The sequence below is a fragment of the Brachionichthys hirsutus genome, chromosome 20 (genome assembly GCF_040956055.1).
Source record: "Brachionichthys hirsutus isolate HB-005 chromosome 20, CSIRO-AGI_Bhir_v1, whole genome shotgun sequence".
NCBI classification, from domain to species: Eukaryota; Metazoa; Chordata; class Actinopteri; order Lophiiformes; family Brachionichthyidae; genus Brachionichthys; species Brachionichthys hirsutus.
The window spans coordinates 7,874,789-7,898,454 of record NC_090916.1 but is presented as its reverse complement, the minus strand read 5'-3'; the positions used below and the strand labels follow the sequence as shown (position 1 = coordinate 7,898,454).

The 23,666-nt window shown below is 50.3% G+C and overlaps 4 protein-coding genes across 5 annotated transcripts; 2 read left to right on the top strand and 2 right to left on the bottom strand.

Annotated features, from left to right (window-relative positions):
• The first annotated feature begins 1,525 nt into the window (after positions 1 to 1,525).
• Positions 1,526 to 5,390, top strand: clu (clusterin). 2 transcript variants are annotated; one of them, XM_068753626.1, is made up of 10 exons: positions 1,526 to 1,591; positions 2,716 to 2,923; positions 3,009 to 3,157; positions 3,245 to 3,415; positions 3,514 to 3,684; positions 3,769 to 3,976; positions 4,049 to 4,189; positions 4,280 to 4,500; positions 4,600 to 4,790; positions 4,936 to 5,390. In XM_068753626.1, the coding sequence occupies exons 2-10, from the start codon at positions 2,821 to 2,823 to the stop codon at positions 4,946 to 4,948; spliced, it is 1,368 nt and encodes a 455-aa protein (XP_068609727.1). In that variant the 5' UTR covers positions 1,526 to 1,591; positions 2,716 to 2,820; the 3' UTR covers positions 4,949 to 5,390. The 2 variants fall into 2 exon arrangements, with proteins under 2 accessions (XP_068609727.1, XP_068609726.1); XM_068753625.1 differs by having other exon boundaries at positions 3,514 to 3,976.
• A 2,180-nt stretch (positions 5,391 to 7,570) lies between these two features.
• On the bottom strand, positions 7,571 to 14,422 carry reps1 (RALBP1 associated Eps domain containing 1). The gene is made up of 19 exons (XM_068753829.1): positions 14,270 to 14,422; positions 13,229 to 13,352; positions 12,278 to 12,507; positions 11,669 to 11,831; positions 11,298 to 11,434; positions 10,966 to 11,128; positions 10,822 to 10,885; positions 10,566 to 10,720; positions 10,317 to 10,438; positions 9,905 to 9,985; positions 9,420 to 9,507; positions 9,092 to 9,187; positions 8,914 to 8,974; positions 8,643 to 8,844; positions 8,362 to 8,553; positions 8,184 to 8,273; positions 7,933 to 8,087; positions 7,735 to 7,840; positions 7,571 to 7,655 (listed from the first exon to the last, which is right to left on the bottom strand). Exons 1-19 carry the CDS (start codon positions 14,420 to 14,422, stop codon positions 7,587 to 7,589), a joined length of 2,451 nt encoding a protein of 816 aa, XP_068609930.1. The 3' UTR covers positions 7,571 to 7,586.
• A 2,640-nt stretch (positions 14,423 to 17,062) lies between these two features.
• On the top strand, positions 17,063 to 21,455 carry heca (hdc homolog, cell cycle regulator). The gene is made up of 5 exons (XM_068753706.1): positions 17,063 to 17,222; positions 18,614 to 19,649; positions 19,961 to 20,127; positions 20,310 to 20,464; positions 20,830 to 21,455. Exons 1-5 carry the CDS (start codon positions 17,063 to 17,065, stop codon positions 20,992 to 20,994), a joined length of 1,683 nt encoding a protein of 560 aa, XP_068609807.1. The 3' UTR covers positions 20,995 to 21,455.
• A 139-nt stretch (positions 21,456 to 21,594) lies between these two features.
• On the bottom strand, positions 21,595 to 23,648 carry mtif3 (mitochondrial translational initiation factor 3). The gene is made up of 4 exons (XM_068753707.1): positions 23,578 to 23,648; positions 22,656 to 23,109; positions 22,175 to 22,326; positions 21,595 to 21,943 (listed from the first exon to the last, which is right to left on the bottom strand). Exons 2-4 carry the CDS (start codon positions 23,104 to 23,106, stop codon positions 21,701 to 21,703), a joined length of 846 nt encoding a protein of 281 aa, XP_068609808.1. The 5' UTR covers positions 23,107 to 23,109; positions 23,578 to 23,648; the 3' UTR covers positions 21,595 to 21,700.
• Positions 23,649 to 23,666: the final 18 nt, after the last annotated feature.

The following is a 23,666-nucleotide window of genomic DNA, read 5'->3' as shown; positions in this document are numbered from 1 at the left end:
TGAGATCTGGCTGCAGAGCCTCATGGTTTCAATTCACTGGTTGGACAATTCCAACCAGTCTGATAGTTGGGGAAACAAAATTCAAGTTTTTCATGTCTGGAAATGTGTGTTTCGAATAATGTGAGAACTTTAATTGGACTGAAGTCGGATTGAATCCGGCTCCAACTTGCTTGGCCCCTGGGAGGCAGGCTAAAGGTTAATGTAGCTCAAAGTTAGCAACCTAGCCAGTTGCTCTCATTGCCTGCCTGATCCCAGTGCCGGCGCCAGCCCAAGGAAAGGAATGTGTGGAATAAACAAAGCAACTTTTCTAGTTCTAAACATTCAAAGCCACGTGGTTTAAGCCTCTCAGTAGCTCGGAGGATCTCAGTGAAAAACATTCAATCACCTTTTTTTATGTTGTGATTTTACTTGGACTTTCTGGGACACAAATGACATTTTAATCACAAAGTGGAGGCCAGGAGATCTTTTCTAGAAATCTGATAAAATAATCAATTTTTCTACAAGACATGATTTGAAAATTTACATTTAAAATAAAAGTATGTAAATAAAAACATTCAGTTGGAATTCGAATGAGCTTAATATTGCCTGCATGCTTAATGTAGGTACGTGATGTGTCTATTAATTAAAAATGACCATCCATCCATCCTTACATCCATCCATCCATACATCTTCCCTCCCCGACAGCGAGGTCAGGGGAACCGGATGTAGAATCCCTTCTTCCAGAAGAAACTCTTTGAAATAATGAAATCCAGGATGCTGGTATTTGGATTTTTAAAGACGAGGACACGATAACAGAACAGAAATATGTTTGTTTTTTTGTGTATTCAGTGTTGGGATGTCTGGGAAATAAGGAGAGTTGACTGTTTAAGAATGGAATTCCTGCCACCTAGTGTCACATTTGCCTTAAAACTTCTGGAAAAGTCTTCTGAAGCATAAAGACACCGAGATTATAATGCAGTAGAGCCGGGCAAAGTCACCGGGATTTCAAAATAAGAGCACACGGGAGGCTCATATCTGAGCATTAGTTTAAACAAAACATTTACTTACTTAAATTTTTCTTTTGCATTTGTCCAAAGGATGTAATGTATTTGGTCAGGACTGACACTAACAAAGTGTAGGCAACGGCTGCTCTTTGACTGCAAATATTTGTGATAAATTAAGTAATTAATTTAAAAAAAATAATACTTGGAAATTAAGAAATAAGAAATAAAATGGCACTGTTTTGTAGTCTTACTAAAAAAAACAACCAGCTGATTCATGGAAAATCAACTTGGAGTCACTATTTCACCTCTGCTGCATGTTTCTGTTGGAAAGAAGCCAGAAAGCCCGGAGAGACAGATTGTTGCCATGGTAACATTAACTATCGGGATGTCATATTTTACCCCGATATATTGTGCTTGTTTCCTGCCTTGGAAAAAAATTATAATGATGCGTTTATTTTGAAGTGTGTCACCGGACATTAGAGGAGGGCGGCGTGCTTCATCAGCGGATCACGTGACTGCAGCGCCTCCGTCCCAGCTGGTATAAAAAGGAGCAGCAGGAGAGACTGACGCAGCTTCAGGCGGTCTGGAGTCTCAGGAAGGAAAAGGGGGTGAGTCAAAAAAAAATTGTTTGTTTGTTTGTGTGTTGTTGTTGTTGTTTTTTACATTTAATTTCAGATTAGAAACGTGAGAGTTTCTATTTCTGCCACATTTCTATTCATAATTATAAATTAATTGGAATAAACGAGAAAGTCATTTTAGGTTGAAATTATTTTTCTCCTTTTTTTAAATTATTAATATTATTTATTAGTTTATTTACGTTTTTTTTTATCTCATCTTATTTGGTTTATTCATATTTACTTGCAGAAAAGCTGACCTCATCCTCCTTACTGGAGGGTGAGGCCTCTATTATGGGATCAAAACAACCGGATTATGCTAGATGACGTCATTGTCCGGTTGGTTCAGCTTCACACTGCTTTAAACGCGACCGACCAATCAGACTGCGCTTGTTAGCCAAGGTGACCTTGTTTACGGTTGCCTGAGAGAACGGAGGATGGACGCAGCAAAAGATTTCATTTCATTAGAAGTGACCCGAATTCCTCCCGACCACGTGACAACGAGCTCTTTGAGCGCGCAACTCCCCAAACCCTTAGAATGAGGTCACGCGGCGGCGTGCGTGTTCATGACGCAGGGTGGTTCATTGGTTCTAATTCTCATTTCAGTTGGTTGGAACGAAATTATTTTATTGCACATTAAATTAGCATAAAGGAAGCGTTTTTATAAAGTTCTATTTATAAAGGTTATTGAATCCGGAACAGTCGCTCCTTTCAGCCGTCTCTTTGGCAAACGCTTCAGCCAGTTCTCTGCTTTCTCCATTATTTCATTTCACACCCTTCTTTTTATGCGTTTTTCAATCCCTCCTGATTTCCTGCCCACCAGCCGCTGTTTTTCTTTCATTTTTCTCCTCCTCTGTTTCGCTCATCTTTTCCAGGCATTTCGACTCATTTCGTTTTTCACTTTTTTAGAAAATGTTCTAATACCAGAAACATCCCAGCTCTGACGCGCTTTACTTATAACCAAAGTCACAGGAAACACTTACATGAGGCCAGTTTTGGTTCGGTGGATTAAAATGGAGACGAAGATCCCTCCATCAGTCCTCACTTTGAATGATTCATCAATATTGATCAGTGCAGTAATTTGAACTGGTGTGGTCACTGCTTCTGTCGCCCTCTAGCGGACGCTAGGAGACATTACAACAACATCTCCACTAAGGAGTGTTGGTCCAGATTTTTTTTTTCCCCCTCATCATTGCCTGCTGGACCCATAAGAGGCAGAGAGGATGCTGATGATGATGATGAAGAAGAAGGGCTCTCTAGCCGTGATTGCCCTTCTTCTGGCCTCGGTCGATTGCATCCTTCAACCAACGAAAGAGGATCTTACCCGTGAGTTTTAGTCAAGTTAAAACTGAACCGCATTCAGGGTCGATGCAGTAAATACGTGGTCTTTATTCATTTATTTTTTTTACAGAGATCTCCCTCCAGGGGGAGAAGTATCTGGACAAGCATATTGAAAATGCCGTCAGCGGCGTGAAGGAGATGAAGACCGTGATGAAGAAATCTTCCGAAAACCACCAGAAGCTTTTGGACGCCCTGGAGAAGACCAAGGAGCAGAAGGAGGTCGGACGAGGAATCGTTTCGACGCGGCGTCTTCCGCTGCGCCGCCGATGATGGTGGCTTAACGGTGGCTCCCGTGTCGTTCCGCAGGGCGCCATGCTCGCGGCGCGGGAGATGGAGGCGAAGCTGGAGCAGGAGGAGGAGGTCTGCAACGAGACCGTCAGGGCTCTGTGGGAGGAGTGCAAGCCGTGCCTGAAGAACACCTGCGTTAAATACTACTCCCGCACCTGCAGCAGCGGCTCCGGATTGGTGGGACGCCAGGTCAGAGTTTAGCTCCGCCCCCCCCCCCCCCCCCCCCCCACCAACTCTCCTCTTGGCTGCGTCGATGGCCCACCCATTTTTGTCCTTTGCGTCTGCAGCTGGAGGACGTGCTGAACAGAACGTCGCCCATCTCCATCTGGATCGACGGCGAGAACACGGGCGTCCTGCAGCGGGAGGCGCAGCGGCAGAGCCAACATTTCAGGGAGCTGGAGGAGAAATACGTGGAGATGGCCGACGGCGTGGACGGCATGTTCGCCGACAGCATGAAGGTGTGGGTGGAGGATTTTAAATCATCCCGGTGCGTCGTTGCTTGGATACGGACGGGCGCGGCGTCTCTCCCCCGTGTTCCTCAGGTGGCGGATCACATTCACTTCAGCCCGCCGGCGTTCTTCCTGCCGAGCTTCCTGGGACCGTTCAGCCGCCGGACCAGAAGCCTGGGCTCGCTCTTCCGCTCGCCTTTCCTCGACATCCACAACTGGTTCTCCCCCGTGAGCGACGCGAGCTTCTTCAGCTCCATGGATGCCGTGATGGACCTCGATCTGGACACGCCTCCCGACGAGGGTAAGCGAATCACAACACTTCACCCCCCCCCCTTCCTTGCTTGCCATTCGGACGGACTGCGCCGGTTTGCAGACGGCGCCGTGAACGAAGACGTCGTCATCACCAAACCTTTCGGCAACGGCGAGATGACGTGCCGGGAGATCCGCCGCAACTCGGCCGGTTGCCTCAAGTTCCGTGAAGCGTGTGAGAAATGCAGAGACATCCAGCATGTCGGTGAGAGACGTTTCGTTTGTGTCCCGTCCCGCTTCAGCGGCTGCGGCCTTGACTTTGTCATTCCGGCCCCGCCTTCCTTTTTTTATGCAGACTGCGCCGGCAAGAAACCCCTGGAGGGCCCCCTGAAGGAGGCGCTGGAGGAGGCGCTGGCCTCGGCCGAACGCTTCACCCAACGGTACAGCGGCCTCCTGAAGAAGTTCGAGGAGCACGTGTCCAACACCTCCTCCATCCTGGACGTGCTGGACAGGCGGTTCGGCTGGGTGTCGTCTCTGGCCAACGGCACAGAGGACAAGCTCTTCCAGGTTCAGACGGTACGGATCCCATCGTCCCGCTCGGGCTGCCGGACCTGCACGCCTGGTGGGCGTCCGGGGCTACTGACGAGGTTTCGTGTGGTTGTAAATGTACTCCAGGTGACCTTCGGGGAGACGGAGCAGAATCCCGCCGGGGAGGAGAAGCCGCCTGCGGACACCAGCGTCTCCGTGCAGCTGTTCAACTCCCCGACTATGAGCCTCAGCGTGCCGGGCGACATCCCATGGACCGATCCCAAGTTCTCCGAGGTGGTGGCTCAGCGGGCGCTGGACCGCTACAAGGAAAGCAGCCTGTAAGCGCGACGGAAGAAACGGTAGCCGAGATGTTTAAAATGTGACGGAACGACAAATGCCTCGAAATATTTATCATGTCGAGGAAGATGAGCGATAAAAAGAAAGTGCCGCAAATATCTGATTACCTTCCGTTTGCTTCTCTAGCGTCGTCAAATAAACCTCCTGACCTGGATCCATCGAAGCGCACCTGAAGGCATCATCTAGTTAGTCCTGCTTCTGCAAGCTGACAGTTTAACCTCAGACGTCCGTGTTGTGATCAGAGCTCTGGGCTCTGCTGCATGAGATGTCCAGTAGATGTAGAACCTCCGACCAGAGATAGCAGCTTTAGCATTAAAAAAAAAAAAAAAGGTACCATTGCACTGAAACAATATACGCTGGATCATCCAGGCTTCCTCACGCAGCAGGATCTAACTTGTTCTTCATCCACGATAGTTCAGTCAGATTTGACGAGTAGGAAACCAAAGTTCTGCTTCTTCAGACCGAAGCGGTCGATTTGCAGGAGTTGAAACTCGCCGATCATCCAGGAAACGAAAAATGCTCTGAAAGTTGATTAATGTCGACGATAACTCTAAAGATCTATTAAAAATCTGCGCAAATCCTTTCAGGCTTCGTCCTTTTATTTTCCCCTGAACTAACGGTAATAATCAAAATTAGAGATTCGCAACAAAGATCAGGAGGTGTTTTAAGCCCATTGAAAAGAAACACCGGTGTTTAAAATATTGTGCCATTTTTATTCTTTTGTGTAAAAATCACACAGCTGCTAGTCGACTCTGCAGAGATACGGTACATCCATGCAGTTAAACATCGAGGATCCCACAGCCAAGCCAGAAGGAATTAAATAGAATAATTAGTCAGCAAGTAATGCAAATTTACATACGAGTCCAAAAAGTGTGTATCATATACAATATACAGCACAAATCTGGGAGGGGGGGGGGGGGGGGCATCAAAGATGAATCTGTGATTGATTGCTTCTGTCTGCCAAGATCGCGTTTTGGGTTTAAAGACTTATTGTGAGAGAAACTTAGAGAAGGCGAGCCTTGAGTAGAACAAGGAGGAGGAGAGGTCAGTCAGCCACGGTGGAAACCTGAACGCCAGTGGAGTAAGGCTTTAGCGCACGCGCACGCGCACACACACACACACACACACAAACACACACACACACACGAGAGAAAACACGTATAAAAGAAAGAAGACTTTTAGGGTAATGGCACAAAAACCTGACTGTTTCCAAGGTGACCTTAAAGCATCCTTTAAAGAAATAATAAGAGACGGACATGACAAATAAAAGATGGTGGTGGGGGTCAAAGTGCATTCGGGCCATTCAGGCCTCCTGACTGGTCTCCGTCTGTTTACAGCCAGCACCCTGATAAAACACTGATCCGGTCCGGGAGCAGGAGAGACGCTGCTCATCAGCACCAAACAGAAAAGGCAAAAATGGATCAGAAAACGTAACAGCAGATGTTTCTGGAAGATCTAAGACACGCCGCTGCTACCATAGCAACAGCTGAGTCCAGTCGGCCGTACTTGCATAGTGCAGAATCCCCTGGAAAAATCACAGCAAACCCTCCCCCCCCAAAGGCGACGCCATTCTTCACATCTGCCGCTTCACGCCGTCCAGCAGCTGGAATTCAAATTCAAATTCCTTCAGGCGAAGCCGCCGTTGTTGTTTTTGTTGTTGCTTTTAAACCGGGTGAAATTAACCAAAGAAAGCAGAAACGTTGATGCAGAAAAACAATCCGGTGGAACCTGCAGGAAAGAGGAGTCACGGCTCAGACGTTAACCAATCACTGCAGCTCAAACTCACACACACACACACACACACGCACACACTTCGACTTCAAGGGGCAGGAAGAGAAGACGAGTCAATTCATGTCACCGGGATGATTCAGCCACGAGGTGGGCCCGTCCAGGAGCAGCCCGTTATGTTCAACGCAGAATCCGACGGCACCGACTCCCATCGAAAGGACGTCCCCTTTGACCCTTTAAAGCTTCCGACTCGTCCCCAGTCTTTGTCTCATCGTTCTTACGGATTCTTGTCTCCCTCCGCAGATTAAGTGTTCAGGTTTGAGCAGGACTTTCACAGATTTGGGAGGTGGGAACGCCAAACGGGGAAGAAGCCCGCTGGATTCTGGAGTGGATCCAGATAAAAAGCAGGCGGAGGCAGGAGACCGGGCGGGACTTTGTCTCTTGTTTAATCTTCACAAGAAGAGACAACGTCCCGTTTGTAGTTTTTGAGCTTTCAACAGAGTTAGCCGTTTATGCTACATTACAGTAACGGCTAATAAAGGGCTAATCCGCCAATTCTCCTGAATGTACTTCGTCTGTTTCCTTGGACAGGAGTTGGGGGGGGGGGGGGGGGGGGAGGTCTTGATATCAACATGAAGGCGCTAGCTTTAAGTAGCTCGTTGAGCGCAACAAACACGCCTCGCCTTGTCTTCAGTCACCCAGAGCGACGCATCGGACGCCAGCGGCTCCTCTCGAGACCGCAAGTAGTTCTGGCATCTTGTCCCCCCCAGTCCCCTCCCGGTCTGCTGCCGTCCTCGCCATCCTAGCAGCCCCCCCCCCCCCCCAACGCTCCCGTCATCTCCTCTCGGTAAGCCTCGCCGCTCCTTCCGGTTTGTGATTAGTAAGTGTACGATTGAGATTAAGCGTTTTAACAGAGCGCTCCCTGGAGCTGATCGAGGCCTCCGGGAAAAGCCGAGGCGGTGGAAGGACGGATGGAGGAAGCGAGGGGGGGGGGGGGGGGGACGCCACGCTGAGATCCACAGCATCTCAAATCGTTCTCCTCACGCTGGTTAAAGATGAGAGAAGGGTCTGAGCTGTTCCAGCTGGACTTCCAGGGATATCCTCTCTTCCAGCAGGTCCTGGAAAAAGGAATATTCCAGAGTCAGAGGAGAAATGTGAAATATGTCAAAGTAGAAATCTAAAATGGCGGCCGCATACCTTCAGCTGCTGCTGCAGCTCACTGTTCAGTCGCGCCAACACCGTGTTTGTCTCTTTATTTCTTCTGATCGAAGCCTGAATCGACTTTTTGTCCTTTCCTACCGACCTGAAAGCGTCACAAATAACCGTTTTTACTCAAAACACACGAAAGGAAAAGAAAAAACAAAAACCAGCACGTTATAAAAAGTCTTTTTCTACCGGGGGACGGACGGCTGAGACGCAAGAACAGCGGCTGTGATGTTTGATTTCTGCAGACCGTGTTGCTCGTCCTCCGGCCGAAGCTCGTCTTCAGACTTCAACCTTCGTCGTACGGGCTTCGGGGGAGGAGCCAGGGGCCCGGACTGACCCTTGACCTGACGGGAAGACGAGTAAACAAAACAGACCGTGAAGGAAAACATTATAATAATTACACTCGATTCAGAGCGGCCCTTCAGAGGACGCCGACTCACGGAGTTGACGGCCGCCGAGGACCTTTCGTCGGATTGGCCGTCGCTCTTCACCGTTCTTAAAGGGCCGGCTCCCTCCGAAGACTTCTCCGCCTGTAGATCGAAAACGCGCCTGGTCAAACTGTCGACTCTGCACTCCGAACGGCTCAGTAGCGACGTCGCTCCAGGGGGAGGAGCCTACCTGTCCCGGCTCGCTGTGCACGTCCGCCTCCGGCAGACTGGACGGCTGTTCGGACGCGGCGAAGGCCTGGAACTGACTGAAGTCGGCGAAATTGGGCTGCTGAGGAAGCTGCTGGGGGGAGGCGGCGTTGAGCGCCGCTCCTCCCGGCGCGCACTCCACCTCGGCACGATGGCTGGCGTGTGGCGCCGACGACTAGAGGAGAGGGACGCCGGCTTAATGCAGGTTTGATGATGATGATGATGATGATGATGTCATCGCACATCGATTGCCGCCGCTCTTACCTGGGTGGGCAGCGGCCGAGGGGGCACGGCAGGCGGGAACGCTATCGCAGACGGCTGCGAGGGCTGTCCCGCCGCAGACGTGGCGGCGAAGGTGCGGTTCATGTCGAGAGACGAGGAGCGAGAGTGCGACGGGTGGGGGCGGGGTGGAGGTGGAGGCGGGGCTACCACCTTTAGGGCCTCTGGAGACGTACCGGACTGAGACCTGAGCAGAAGCATCGCGCGGCGTGAGCGTGAAAGGGCGACGGCGAGCGGCGAATCAAACGAGACCCACCTCTGTCTTGTGATTGGCTCCTGATCGGAGGTGAAGGAGTCCGAGCTGCTGTAGCCATCGCCTTGACGGCGGACACAAACACGGTCGCCATGAGATCAACTTATCGGCTCACAGTACAAAAACGGAAAGAAACTAAAGTGAGCGCTCGTTCGTCCGTCCGTCGCGCGCCTCGACTCACCTGCGGTGGCGACGGCCACAAACTTCATGGAAGCAGGTAGCTTGACTTCTTCGGACAGTTCCGGCGGTTCCAGCGGACTGGCCGGGTGGTTGTGGTCTGAAAGCGTGAGAATAGATTACGTCCCCGCCGTCTCTAAGACAAAAGCAAACCGGCGCCGAGCGTGTTTAATGACACGCTTTGCGTTCTGCTTTTGAGGGTTGTCATTACCGTCCTCGCCCCTGACGAGGAGCGGAAGGACACAGCGTCCTGGAGACACGGCACCAAGACGTCCCACATTCCTAAGTGATTTAAACCCCGCCCCCTAAACTAAACCGTCCCTCAGCCTCACCGCTGCCGGTCCTCTTCAGCTCCATCTCCTGCAGGTGGATCTTGCTGGGAGTCATCCGGATGGGGACCGGGTGGACGATGGCCGTGTCCTGAAGGGGGGGGGGACAACAGAGATGGATTTATGACGAAAGATAGACTAACTTCACAAACGGAGACGCGTATGGGTTTTTTTGGGGGTTTGTTTTTTTTACACACTGCTAGCTAAATTAGCTCAAGCAAAGAGCCGACCTGTGTCGCAAACGCTACATCATCGTTTTGCGGTTCCAACTTGGAAGTTATCCGTCACATTTGCGGAAGCGCTCGTGATTGGTGGATGTTACTGCGGCGGGGGGGGGGGGTGTCCCAATCGATGCTAAGCTAGCCACATCACAGCACAAACCGATGCAACAGAGCGCGTTTTTAAAAGGGAACACCATGCAGGAAGAGACAGAAGTCCAGCGAGGGTTAATGTGAAACCCTGCGTGATTGATTACGTGATTGACTTACAGGATCAGCTGGTGCAATGTTAGAGTCAAATTGGGTCAGAGTTTGTGAGCTGGAGGAGCGCTCGCTAAACGTCTCCCACTGCTGCAGGAGACAGACAGACAAGTGAGAAAAAAAAAAAAACAGGACAGTCAGCCCAAGTGCAGTGACATCACACATTTACATCATCGGGCCGAGCCGGCGTCGCCGATGGGAATGGGGGCAAGCTAGCGCCACGAGTCCCGAGTAGTGGGAGGACGGGCGTTGGACAATTATGCTGGATGACGAAGAGGACGGCGTGACAATCAGTCACGATGGACGGACGAAGAAAGACTTCGTCTAACCGGCCCGGAGCGTTTTTTTTACGCTGCTGAAACGCAAACACGAAAGCTCACGGCTTCGGGTGACAATACAATTCAAGATGGCGGGTCGGAACCTCGTTGCTCTGGTTGATCTCGGGCCAGGCCTGGTTGAGCGACGGCATGGAGGGGGACTTGTTGGGGGCCACCTCCACCGGGGATCCCGAGTATCCCACGTCAACGGCCGTTTCTGGGACCCCTGAGGGGGAAACGTTGGGTCACGGGTTAGCATCGGGTTTTTACGACACCTGAGGTTCGTCAGAGCGAAGGAGGGAGAGAGAGCGCGAGAGAGAGAGAGAGAGCGAGAGAGAGAGAGAGCGCGCTACCTGCTGAGTCATCGAGGTCAATCAGCTTCGGCATCAGGCTCTCGGGCAGCTTCTCGGGGAGGTCGTAGCCATTCTTCCTCGCCACCACCAAGTGGAAGGCGGCGCAGAACTCGTCCAGGGTCAGCGCGCCGTCTTTATCGAAGTCCGACAGCTCCCTTTTTTAAAAAAACACACGACAGAAGGGCGAGTTATTCCTCGAAAAAAATAAAACAACTCTCCCAACTCGGGGGGAAAAAGCCCGACGATGCCGACTCACCAAATATGCGACAACTCTAAAATGGGTAGCTTGGATTTGGTGAAGAACTCTTTTGCGGCGGAACCTGGAAGACAAAGAAGCAGCCGCTGGTGATGTCACGGAGCCACTTCGCCAGCAGCAGCGGCGCCGCCGCCGCGTCTTTACCGGGTATGAAGCCGCCGAGGTCCGGCTGGATGGTTTTAAACTGGTTAACGTAATACTGTCTCTGCTCGTCCGTGATCTTCCACGGGTCGTCGTAGCCGCTGGACTGCCGCTGGATCTCGTTGGTCGTCGCTGCCGAGGCCACAGTTTGAGCCGGCGTGCTTTCCTACGGGGAGCCGCGAGGGACAAACGCAGAATCCGGATTTAAAATAGGGTTCGAAGACCAGATTCCAATGACAACACTTTGTCTTTGGGGTACAGAAGGCGCAGTTTTGTGTCGTCAGATCGAAGACGTTAACGCTACTAGCGGCGTTTGTCGCAGCAGCGCCCCCTACCTGGACAGATGAGGGGTGCATTGCTGGGAGTGTGCTGGATGGTGGCGTGTCCGCTGTGAAACTGACCCAGCTTTCCTGACTCGGAGGCGGCGGCGAGTGGGAAGACCACATTCCCTCCCCGGGAACTGGAGCTGGAGCTGGAGGAGAGGACAGAGATCCCATAATGTGCGAGGATTCTTTTTATTTTGAGCCGCATTTTGTGCTGATGAAAGCACAGCGTGGATCACATGACTTCTACGTTCCTCTAATAACCGGCAGCAGCTTTGAGTCACTCTCAGCAAATGTTTAATAATAAAATTAAAAAAAGGAAGTGGCACAAAGACGGATTCATCGGTGAGTTGCTGATGCATTTTATTAAAGGCGGACGTTACCCGCTTGCGGTTCTCTGAACTGCGTCCACACGGCTCCGGGTGCAGTCGCCACCGGCTGCCTGTCTGCGTTCCCCCCGCTGTGCTGCCGCTTGTGTTTCCTCCACGAGGGAGGGGAGGCCGGGGGAGACTGGCGAGGGGAGACGACCGGGGACGTCGGCTCAGGCTAGGTCGGCAGAAAATACAATCAGACACGAGAGACGCGCATTCGGAAACCCTTTTTTTTTTCAGCAGTTTCACACGCAAGCAGCAAACGATTTATTCCTATAGATTAAAAACCAGAGAGCGACGTCTGAACATCCGACATGGCTGCCTTCAGCTGGAAACATTCAGGGGGAAACATTCAGCGGGAAATAACACAGGAAGCACGTCCCTCCTCCAGCAGCGTAGCCAAAGGTCGGGTTCAGCCGCGGGAGGAAATGAAACACGGCGCGACAGATCAAACGCCCTGATCAATACGTCCATATTTAATCCATTTAGTGTCGCACAAAGTTTGTACTTTCATCTGCATTTATTGTGTGTGTGTGTGTATATATATTTTAATGATATTATGTGACACATACTTTTAAGATAAACAGCACAAAAGTCAGAACTGAGCTCCAATTTGCTGACCTGAGGCTCTGTGCTGGGCGCAGCGGGCTGGACGACCTCGTGGACGGGATGCGAGGTGGATGCCGGGGGGGCTTTCTTGTTCTGGAGCCCCCTGCCTGGCGGTCGGGGTATTACTGCTGCGGCGGTCGGCGGGTACAGCCCCTGGCTGTCCGTGTCCTGGTACAGAGCGGCGTGCCTCGCCTCCGCCTCGTTCTTTCCCACCACAAACCTGGGCAGCGGCAGGTCTTTGACTGGAGAGAGGAATCCGCCCACAGCATGAGGCGACGGGGCGACGGACGACGGACACCCCCCCCCCCCCCGGACACAATCACTTATTTCATGCTTGTGTAGAGATTGAAATGTGTAAAACGAAATCCTCAGAACAGAAATAAATAAGGAGCGCATGGCATCAGATTAGCGCAAGCAGCCTTTAGAGTGGGGGGCGGGGGGGGGTAGCTGCCACATACTGAACCCATTGTTGTGTGTGTTTGTAAAATCCTCAATGATAAAGAAAGTGATTGTAAACCAGTAATCAGCTGCCGCCGTACAACACACACACACACACACACACACGCGCGCGCACGTGGAGCCGTCTTTCGCTAAGAGGAACCATCCCCTAAACTTCCTTCTACTTTTTTTTTTAAACTATATATAAATGATGAATTCGTGTTGCAATGATCCAGTGAGAACGAGCCGCTTGTGTTCGAGGTCGGGTAAACACAAGCAGCTGTTCCCGCCGCCAACGATGCAGATCACCTCTGATGATACTGCATTTGTATCTACAGTGGCAACACACACACACAGCAGGGGGGGGGGGGGGGGTATTCCACTCATATTTGCCCCTACAAACACATATGGGTGAACCACAAACACAAACTTTCTTCTAATCGCTGTTAGGTTTGAACAGGAAGCGCTGGGCCCTGGAATCTGCGCTTCCCCTGTGCGAGCCGGGATTCGGACAGGCGGACTCACCCGAGTTGAGGCTCTCCACCCTCAGGGGCAGCCCGGACTGGGCGACGGCAATAAGCTTCAGGGCGATGTAGAACTGGCTGCGGCCAAAGTGGCCGAGTCGAGTGGCTCCGCATAACTCCGTGATCTACGCGCGCACGCAAAGGATGAACAGTTAGCAACATTGACGTGAATTCGGTGAATTCCCTCGCGTCTCGCGCGCCACGACAGAGGACATTTTGAGAGTCGAAGGCGTACGCCACCGCCACCCTGCCCCCCCCCCCCTCCCCCCCTTGTTGACCTTGAGAAGAAGTCATACTCTGCGGTCACAACAATGAGCTTGCAGAGGTTCCAACCGGCTGCTCGTAGCTCAAAGCTAGCAGACAGAGCAGCTGCGGTCTCGATGGAATGAATGACAGTTGGAGTGATTGCCACGTGAATGCGTTAGAATGCACTCAGAGCGACTGTCAGTCAACGCGGGACAATGGGAAAATAAGATGCCATCATGTCCTGAACGCAGCGCACGACAATAAATATACCGTAGTAACAAAAATCTAATCCATCTACCGTAGACTCCGGGCATTTTAAGTCACGCTACACCAGTAGCTTGAGCTATATATATTATACATATATGCATCATCTCAGATCCAGATCGTAAACCTGGATTTCCACTTCAGCTCGACCACAGAGAAAGATGTAATGGAGGGAGCAAACAGAGCATATTCAGCATTAATGCGAGGCATAACGTTGGAAGACACGCTTGAGGGCAAACATGCCAGCCTCCAGCTCTAAGATAAGAAATGTTATTACATGCTTATTACAGACAGAACTCTCAGCTAAAAGCTAAAACAGAGATCCCTTTTATCTGGCTAATATTAGCCAGAAGAAGGTGTGTCTGGTTTTTTTCCTGCGCAGCACTAGTGCTAACTCCACTAAGGCTAGCCGGCGCTACCACAACAAGTCCGTGAAATATCAAACAGTGGACACACATTTCGTGGACTACCGGTACTCTACCCAACACGACGGGGACACTTTAGGACCGGCACTAGCTTAGCGCTAGCTTACCTGCAGGACAACTTCGCTGGGTAGCTGGGCCGCCCGGAAAAGGTCGAGAACTCTCCCATTGGAAGCCACTTTTTTGGTGTTATCCGTGTCGCAATAGACGAACAGATCCGAGTAATATTTCTGCTCGATGTCACTCAACGTCAGACTCTCCATCGTAGCACCCGATCGAACCTGAAATCCAGAACAGCGAGCTGTTGATTAACTCTGAGCCACTGGATCCGAGATTGGGCGAGACTTCAGCTCCCAAGTTAGCTAGCGTTGAGCTAACGTTGGGGGATAGCAGTAATAATGTTAAATGTAAACTAGTAACGAATCTCAAATGCTATCTGCTGATAAAGAGTGTTAATAACCATGAAAAAAAAAATCAAACAATGAATGCTTTCATGCAAGCAACGACTTAGTGAACTTGTTGGGGCCAGCCAAGTCAAGTAGCCAACAGCTGGCTAGCTACGAGCGGAGCTAACAGCTACCTTGAAAGTCAATTGACACTAAGCTAACTAGCAAGTCGCAAAGTGCCGTCCACCTCCTCAGCCTTGACATCTATCGCGCTAATCTCGCGATGTAGCGCTTCTTCTCCCTTTGATCCGCAACAGGATGGCGTCTCTCCGTGTCTCCGGACACAAATTCCTCTGCCGGGTCGTTACAAGTAAAGTTTCATGGTCTTGGGGTTTCTTCCTCTAGTAATCTTAGCCGCCATTCCTACCACAAGTGTCAAGCGCCGCAGAGCTAAAGTCAACTTCCGGTTACCGTTTTCAAATTAAAACACCTTCACCGTTGTTTGTTTTCTGTTCCAACGGGAGTAGAAGTATCTGGACCCTCTACCAGTCATTTAGAACTGAAGAAGCCTATTAGAAGAGAAGTGAAACTTATTCAATCGAACTTGCACAATCCCAGTTCATTCTTCGTTTTTACTCTTCGTGGCTTGACCAACCCGTTTTCTATAATAAAAGTTTCTGAGCAGACAGTGAACGCAGCAATCTCATCCGCTGGACCTGATTTCAACAGTAAATCGTCCGTCAGAATTATTGTAAGTGCTATTTAAATGTTTAATAATATTGTAAATGTTACTTAAGAGTTAATTGTGTTATTCTGATTCATTTGCAATAAATACAATCTTTCTTTCATGAATTATTTCGATAGCGCGTTCACGAGCCCGTATCTTGAGTACATCCGGAACCTTGTTTGCTATCGCTTGTATTGCTACGACGGAATTAGGTGAAGCGCAACAACAAAAATGCTCAAACCGGGGAATGCAAGATGTTAGTGCAAGATAATATTTTATGAGCGGTGCCTCAGCAACGGAAGGATATTTGGAGAACCGTGATCTCCCCCTCTTTTCAGGACTCAGCTTTAGCGTCACGCTACCACGGAAAACGCCAGCTCCGTTCAATAACCGGAAGTCCAGTTCTCGCAAGGCATCATGGGGGTATGATGGTAGCTCCAGTAGTAAACATGGAGGGAGAAGTGGCGGATGCTGGATATGTTCTGAAAAGAAAGATTTTACACAGCAGATTTAACTTTGGTTATTTTACCAAAGTTTCTAAAAGAGCAGGTTCAAGTCATGACAAATGAAACATTAATGGTTGTCTATTGCATCAAATATTTTGTGATGGATTTCTATATTCTAATTATTTAGCTGAGAATGTTTGCCTTTACTAGAAGCAGCACACATCCTTGTTTTGTTCATTACGTGTTGAGCTTTAAACATCCAGTAATATCCCCTGTTAAATTCATCATGTTGAATAAGGAGACATAAATAAAATGTCATGCAGGTACAGACTGCAGACTTGAAATGTTGGACACTTGTTTTATTAATATATTTATTCATCCAGATTATATGTACACAAATACAAAGATCACAAGCCCCAGCGGTGCTTTGGCCCCTGGGGGCCCTTATGTCGGCCTTCTAATGCTTTTTCTCCACAACATTCTCGCCTGAGAAAAGTAAAAATATGAGCAAATAGTAAACATTACGGAACAATGAAATGACACACGGGCTTTGCGCTCATAATTATGTTTTGATCCAGTCTGGAAACTGGTCTGAACCAGTTGCAGGTTACAGACATTGCTCACCTTGTTCCCGAGACACATCTGAGGCAGCCACCGTGATCCTATTCTGAAGTCAGTGAAGTTAGAATGACATTTCTAAATTTCAACCTGCCAAGAGTTTCAGAGGCAAAAAGACCTCCAGAATGTCGTTTTTATATGACCTATATCTTGCTATGCACACGGCTGGGAAAAAAAGAAGCCTTTAATGGTTACATGAAGGAATTAACTCGAAGTTTAAACCGCATCTGATTTGTTGATGTGATGAAGATAACGACGAAGATTAATCACAGTCATCAGGGAAACGAGATTTTGTTTTAAGACTGGGAGAAATTAAATATTAAATATATTTTTCCAAAATATCGTTAAATTGCAAGGTACCATTTTCCTTGGTTCTCAGGAGAGACAGGCTGAGGGGGAGATAAAAACATTCCCACGGCCCGGGAATGCAGCATAATTAGTCGACGGTCAATTCGAGGGGCGGGGCCTCGTGACGTCAGGGGTGAAAGAAAACAGCGGAGCAGGAATCAAAACAAGCAACGGACACGCCTTCGCCCTTAAAGGTTATAGCAGCTTATTGCCATTAACTAGCGCTGTCACGGCGGACACTTCAGCCCACGAGGACGTCCACGAGGACGCCGTGAGAGAATGCAAAAGCGCCGCAGCAATGGAGTCCGCAGAAACGCCAGCTAGCACCGACAGCAGCCGCTGATAGAGGCCGACGCAGCAGCACCGACATCCCGTAAAATGCCCAACCAGAAGAGCAGCAAGGGAAAGAAGAGCAGACGCAACAACAGCAGCGGAGACGAGCAGGAAAATGGAGCCTGCGCGGGGGCGACGGGGGGCGCGGCGGCCGCGGCCACGGCGGCGGCGGCGGCGGCGGCGCCCGGACGCGAGCGCTCCAGCGGTAAGAAGAAAGGGGAGAGACGTGGACGTGGATGTGGACGTTTCGCGATGCCGCTTTCTATTGCGACTGAGACGTGCACGCGCCGCGACGTTGCAAATCGCGTCTCTCCGGAGCGAAAAGCGAGACTTTAAGGACGCGTCGATTTTAATAGCTCGTTAATTATCGGCTAATACGGGCTGCGGCGGGCCGGTCACGACGCGAGGCCTCCGCGTGGATCCGGCGCGTGCAGCGTGGAGCTCAGCGCCCAGCGGCGGTGAAATCTCGGCCGCAGGAAGACCCGTGCGGGGGGGGGGGAATGTTAGGATATCACCGCTCCGCGTGAGACCTGCTCCGTGGGGTGTTAGCCGAATGTTAGAGGGGTGTTTATATTTACCCCTAAATAGTTTTTTATTGCCCCAGCTCGTTTTTAGCGCGCCTGACAAGCAATGCATTTTTAAATCGGTAGATTTGCGAATTGAGGCTGGTGCCTCGAGATCTTCTTCGAAAAAGTAAAGCTATGAAATACGATTTCTTCTTCGTGGTCAAACGGAGCCTCGCGCCACTCGTGCCCGCCCGGTCCTTGTGATCGATACAGGCACGTGACTGATCGATTGCATTTGGTCTGTGGGCTGCAGCAGGCCTCTCTCTCTCTCTCTCTCTCTCTCTCTGTCTCTCTGTCTCTGTGTTTCTCTCTCTCTCTCTCTCTCTCTGTCTCTCTGTTTCTATCTCTCTTTGTTTCTCTCTCTCTCTCTCTCTCTCTCTGTTTCTATCTCTCTGTGTTTCTCTCTCTGTCTGTCTCTGTTTCTATCTCTCTCTCTGTCTCTGTGTTTCTCTCTCTCTCTCCCTCTCTCTCTCTGTCTCTGTTTCTCTCTCTCTCTCTGTCTCTATCTCTCTCTATCTATCTCTCTGGCCTTCCTCCAGGGTAATTCTAACACCTCCTCGCCGCTTGTCTGCGCAGCGACTCAAGTTCAGCTTCATCCCAGGCGTAAAACAGCTGCGAAAAAAGTTTTGCGTTCTGGCGTCACATCCGGTCCAAGACGCGCTGAGTGGATAATACAGTCGCTGCGTCCTGATGTATTTGTCTTCCAAACAGTCAAATGTTTTATTTTTTATAAAATCAATGAAGTTCATCGTGTAGTTTTACATATTTTTTACATCTCATATTACTGTGGATTTATTTTGAACTTTAAGTTTTCTAATTGTTTAACACAATACTAAACTAATTATTCTATAGAATGATAAATAAATACAAAAATAAAATAAATTTGGATCTTTGACGACAGCTGTAAAAAAAAAATTGCAATTTGAATGAGCTAATGGTAATAGAAAGAAATGCAATGTTAGCTGCTGACCTAGAATCAGTCAAATGATCCTCCTCTCCTCCTCCTCTCTCCTCCTCCTCCTCCGTCCAGAGGACCAGTGCGCGACTCCCCTCTGCTGCAGCCTGGCCCGGCCCATCGACCTGGAGAAGGACGACTACCAGCGCGTGCTCTGCAACAACGAGCTCTGCCCGTACGGCAACTGGATGCACCTGCAGTGCTTCTACGAGTGGGAGAGCTCCATCCTGGTCCAGTTCAACTGCATCGGCCGCGCCCGCTCCTGGAACGAGAAGCAGTGCCGGCAGAACATGTGGACCAAGAAGGGCTACGACCTGGCCTTCAGGTTCTGCTCCTGCCGCTGCGGCCAGGGTCACCTGAAGAAGGACACCGACTGGTATCAGGTGAAACGCGTCCCCGACGAGCGCAAGAAGAAGCCGTCCGAGAGGAGCGCGGGCAGGAACGGGTCCGGCGGGGGGGCCGCGGGGCCTGGCGACGGGCTTTTCGAGGAGCCCAAGAAGAGCAAGCAGACGGGAGGCACAGTAGGAGGAGCCAAACTTCCCAACAGAGCGTCTTGTCAGGAGTTCCCTCGGAGACAATCGGTGGAACGTCAGAACTCTTTTGAGCGGGGGGCAGCTGCGGCGGTGCCTTTCGGTCTCGGGGCTCCTCAAAAGTCTCCGTGCGACTCCCCAGGGCAGTCTCCTCCGACCGGCTTCCCATTCCCCCCCGCCGCCGTCCTCGGACCGGGGGGCGCCGGGGCGGCGTTACGAGGCTCGCGCCAGCTGGGGGAGTTCTTCAAGTCGGCCGTCCACATGGACCCGCAGAGGAAGCACCTCCTGATCGGAGGAGCGCTGGGCCGCGGCGGGGGCTGCCCCCTGGGCGCCTCCGGCGGAGGAGCGCACCTCGACCCCGGCGCCGTTCTGCCCCTGCAGCTCTCCTTTGCCCTCCCGCTGCATCACAGGCTGACCGCCGGCAGCGCGGGGGGGGACGGCGGCCACCCCCACCCTGTGCAGTTCCTGAGGAGGCTGGACCTCTCGGAGCTCCTCACCCACGTCCCCCGACACAAACTCAACACCTACCACGTCCGCATGGAGGACGACGCCCAGGCGGGCCAGGGAGAAGAGCTGCGCAGGTAGGCGGTCCGACCGATGCCTCGGAGAGTCAAAGAGTTCGCCGTGAGGGCGAGATCATTCACTCCGCCCAGCCGCAAGCTGGTGCTAGCATGAAGCTCCAGCGTTGCGCACTAGCTTTATTATTATTATTATTAAAGTCAGAGGTGGGCTGTCCCTGAAGCAGGACGAGTTCAAATACACCTGGGAGTAATCGGTATCGTTAGACGTAAAACTTCAACTGCTTGAAAACAAACTTTCAGGGTCAGTTCTGAAAAGTCTGTCACCGTATATCTGTTGTTCAAAGATGTCTCCTCCCCCCCCCCCGCTGTAGGTTCATCCTGTCGGCCCTCAGCGCGAGCCAGAGAAACGTGGTCAACTGTGCGCTGTGCCACAGAGTGCTGCCCGTGTTCGAGCAGTTCCCCCTGGTGGACGGGACGCTGTTCCTCAGCCCCTCGCGCCACGACGAGATCGAGTACGACGTCCCCTGCCACCTCCAAGGTCTCTCTAAGACGTTGTCCCGCGCTGATTTGTATTTATTTATTCTTGATACCGAAGCCAAACTAGCTGCGTTAGTTTCCCAAGCACTGTTGTGTTTCTGTTCTTGGTTCACGGCCCGTTTTCCAGAGGTCGTGATGTCATCGACGTGAACCCCTGACCCTTGTCCTCCCCCGTCTCCACAGGCAGGCTGATGCACCTCTACGCCATCTGCGTGGACTGTTTAGAAGGCGTCCACAAGATCGTCTGCATCAAATGCAAGTCGCGCTGGGACGGGAGCTGGCACCAGCTGGGCACCATGTACACCTACGATATACTGGCTGCGTCGCCCTGTTGCCAGGTAGAAACCGTTCGTGTGAACCAATCAGAACTAGGGATCACTTTAGCAAGTTTCTGTTTTTCCAGCCTGCAGCTTTTAGGGCACAGGTAACGCACCTGCTGAACGCCAGCGGTCCCCGACCTTTTCACGACGGGCACATTTTTCCGAGGACCAGGGATGATTAAAAATAAATAAATGTAACCACTAAACCTTATATTATGCACTTGTAATAACTATTAAAGTTTATTCCTCCGATATCTACTCACCAAGGGGTGACATTTAGCAGCTGAATGACGCCTTCAGAGCCACTCGGGAAACCCGTTTCATTCCCTCCATGCTTCACTCCGGCGTCCCGCTGACCGACCTCTTGTCTCCTGTGTCCTCAGGCCCGTCTCAACTGCAAACACTGCGGGAAGCCGGTGGTGGACGTCCGAGTCGGGATGCAGTATTTCTCCGAGTACAGCAACGTCCAGCAGTGCCCTCACTGCGGCAACCTGGACTATCACTTTGTTAAACCGTTCTCCTCCTACAAAGTACTCGAGGCTTATTGACAAATGCTGTTCGTTGCATTTGTTAGTTAAGCTACTCTTTTTTTTTTTTTCTAACACAAATATAGTAAAGATTTTATTTTTCTTGCTCGGTGGTTCTATGATCCTAAATTCTCTCTGTTGATTCATTTTATATGTAAAAAGGAAAAGTTTGGCCCTAGTTTAACAAAAAAAAAAAAAAGTGGCAAAGTATCTCTGTTGTTTAGAGGAAGGTGTTAAACGGACACTCCGGTCATGCCAACACGTTTATCTGTGACGAGTGAATGTATCTGTAAGCCAAAATCGCTTTTATTTTTTACCGACATTGAGAAGCTCAAATAAAGCAGAGAAGGAAGTTCGGCGGTGTTTGTTCCATGTCTCCGTTGTCTTCACGGGGAAAAATCTCTTCTTCAGGTGATTTTTTTTTTTCTTTTTCGTGATCCTCAGGTTCTAAAATCAAATCTAGGTGGACAGAAATCAACCCTCATTGAGTCTGGATCATCAGTGTGATGACAAACGCATTGTAGCAGCGGATAAACGGTGTCATTCCAGTTATTATCCTGACCCAACAGGTTTTTGATGAAAATGAAGCTACGAAAGAAAGAATAAAATCAGAAAAAAAACAAAAGTTATCTCTTTATTCGGTTCCGCTTGGAAATGGTCCGGTTCCGCCCACCCAGTGTCACGTTAACCCTTCATGTAATCAATAAAATCAAAACAAATTCCCGTCTCACTCCTCCGCCGACCTTTGGGTCGCGTCCGAGGCGTTCACCCTCTCCTTCGGGGTGGCGTTGGCGCTCTTGTCGGGGGACGGCAGCGCCGCAGCTTTACTGTGGTTCTTTTTACAAAGGTCCTTCGCCGTCGGCTGTCGGAGGACGCACATGGCCGCTTTGCCGTCGCGTATGACCTTGGGCGTGGAAACGTATCCCACCATCACGTCCATTTGCTGCACCATCTGCTCCAGAGTTCGATCCTAAGGAAAGGAAAGTCAGAAATGTTAATGCGTAAAAAAAGGTTGTAGGTGCAACAACATCACGGCGAAACTCCCAGTGATGTCGGACGCAAAAAAACACAAAAGACACAAGTACGTTTCATGTTGTTCATTTTGTGTTACAAGCCCCCGGCTGCCCCCCCCCCCTCACCTCCCGACCCGCCCCGTCTAAATAAAAAAAAAAAAGAGGAAGAAAAAGGTTCTCCTCCTCACCAGGTTGGCTGCAGGGTCCTTTTTTTTGGCTCGCAAGGTAATCCTGACGTGATACTTCTTCTCCAGCCAGCTCTCCACTTGCTTCATCTTGGTGTTGACGTCATGAGCCGCGATGCCACACAGAAGGGTGACTTCTTTCTCCTGCACAACAGCTGGGGGGGGGGGGGGGGGGGTCAAAGGGTCACTGCAAGGTCGGGCAGATGTTACCAACACAGGAACGGCATCAAAAAACAACAGCAGCTAATTCAACTACTAATTTGAAGCAGCGTTCAGCCTGTGGAGATTTATGAACTGGGGGGGGGGGGGGGATGCGTTCCAATTTTTTTTGAAAAACTGTCACTACCGAAGGTCTTAGCTTGTCATGAAAAGGAAAGTCGGTCTCATGAGTGGACTTTTTATAAAATGAGACCATTTCAAGTCGAGAATGGTTTAAGTAATTTCATATTTTGGAATAAACGACCCGAAACAGGAAACCACAAACCTGGTTTAGCTTTCCGTTTCGCCAACAGCTTCATCTGCTCTTCGTGGATCCGCTTGCCGTCCATCAGCTTATAGATGGGAGGAACTTTGTCTTTGTCCAGCAACACCAACTTGAGATTCTTCTGGTCCATGATTTTAACGGCTTGCGCCCGGCGCATGATGCCCAGGTTCTCGCCTGCGTCACTGAACACGTGAATCGTGGGATGTGGGATCATGCGGCCGGCGTTGCTGATTGTGTCCTGCGCTCTGGGATCCTTCTTTTTCTTCTCGGGTGCAGGAGTTGTTTCTTCTGTGTTGCCTTCAGCGGTGGTGAATGGAGAGCATCTCCAGGGGAGAGCAGAAATGTTACACCTTGCGGCGGATCTCGAGGCTGGCGCCCAATGTCCGGGGTTCACGTCGCGCGCGGTTCTCACGGTCCGACTCAGCAACCATCTCACGAAACCTGCAGACATGATCTAGACGAAAAGAGCGAAGATGGTGCCGTCAGATACGGATTACGTGGACGTCGTCCTTCAAGAGAGTTTTAGGATTTTTAAACGGAACTATTCAATCTGGTTCACACATTTATTCCCATTTCTTCTCAGAACTACTTATTTATTATTTAAAGATCAAAATATATATTTTTAAATGTAAAACCCCATGCTTTTATTTAGATATTATTAGATATTTAGATATATATATATAAAGCTGTGCATCCGTGCAAGAATGACCGACAGAACGGCATCATGTTGCAGGGATCGCGTGTGATTTTAAAAACTTGACATTGACACATTGCACAGGTTGTCCTCAATATCCGCCAATGATTTCCAATCACACAAATCGATCTGATCCCTCTGATTGAAACACCCGCGCTGACATAAATAATCAAACAGGAGCGCTACTTAATAAAACCCTCTCGTCTTCTGTTGTGCTTGTTTACTTACTTTACATCACTGCCGTCCGTCCATTCCCTCTGCCTACGTCACGAACGGAAGTGTTCCGTCTTCTTCTTCGGTCTTATTTTTCATTTCCG

Bases quoted from the DNA above. Each gene is read 5' to 3' on its own strand.
- clu (XM_068753625.1), top strand. From the start codon at position 2,821: ATGCTGATGATGATGATGAAGAAGAAGGGCTCTCTAGCCGTGATTGCC. The intron at 3,416-3,513 runs GTCAGAGTTTAG...TTGCGTCTGCAG, and splicing joins CCGGATTGGTGGGACGCCAG to CTGGAGGACGTGCTGAACAG. The intron at 4,190-4,279 runs GTGAGAGACGTT...TTTTTTATGCAG, and splicing joins CAGAGACATCCAGCATGTCG to ACTGCGCCGGCAAGAAACCC.
- reps1 (XM_068753829.1), bottom strand. From the start codon at position 14,422: ATGGAGAGTCTGACGTTGAGTGACATCGAGCAGAAATATTACTCGGAT. The intron at 9,986-10,316 runs GTTCCGACCCGC...TGTCTCCTGCAG, and splicing joins AGATCAACCAGAGCAACGAG to CAGTGGGAGACGTTTAGCGA. The intron at 8,554-8,642 runs GTAAGAGCGGCG...CCTCTCCTCTAG, and splicing joins CTCGGCCGCTGCCCACCCAG to TCGTCGGCGCCACACGCCAG.
- heca (XM_068753706.1), top strand. From the start codon at position 17,063: ATGCCCAACCAGAAGAGCAGCAAGGGAAAGAAGAGCAGACGCAACAAC. The intron at 20,128-20,309 runs GTCTCTCTAAGA...CCGTCTCCACAG, and splicing joins CGTCCCCTGCCACCTCCAAG to GCAGGCTGATGCACCTCTAC. The intron at 20,465-20,829 runs GTAGAAACCGTT...CTGTGTCCTCAG, and splicing joins CTGCGTCGCCCTGTTGCCAG to GCCCGTCTCAACTGCAAACA.
- mtif3 (XM_068753707.1), bottom strand. From the start codon at position 23,106: ATGTCTGCAGGTTTCGTGAGATGGTTGCTGAGTCGGACCGTGAGAACC. The intron at 22,327-22,655 runs GTTTGTGGTTTC...CCCCCCCCCCAG, and splicing joins GAAACGGAAAGCTAAACCAG to CTGTTGTGCAGGAGAAAGAA. The intron at 21,944-22,174 runs GTGAGGAGGAGA...TCCTTTCCTTAG, and splicing joins AGGACCCTGCAGCCAACCTG to GATCGAACTCTGGAGCAGAT.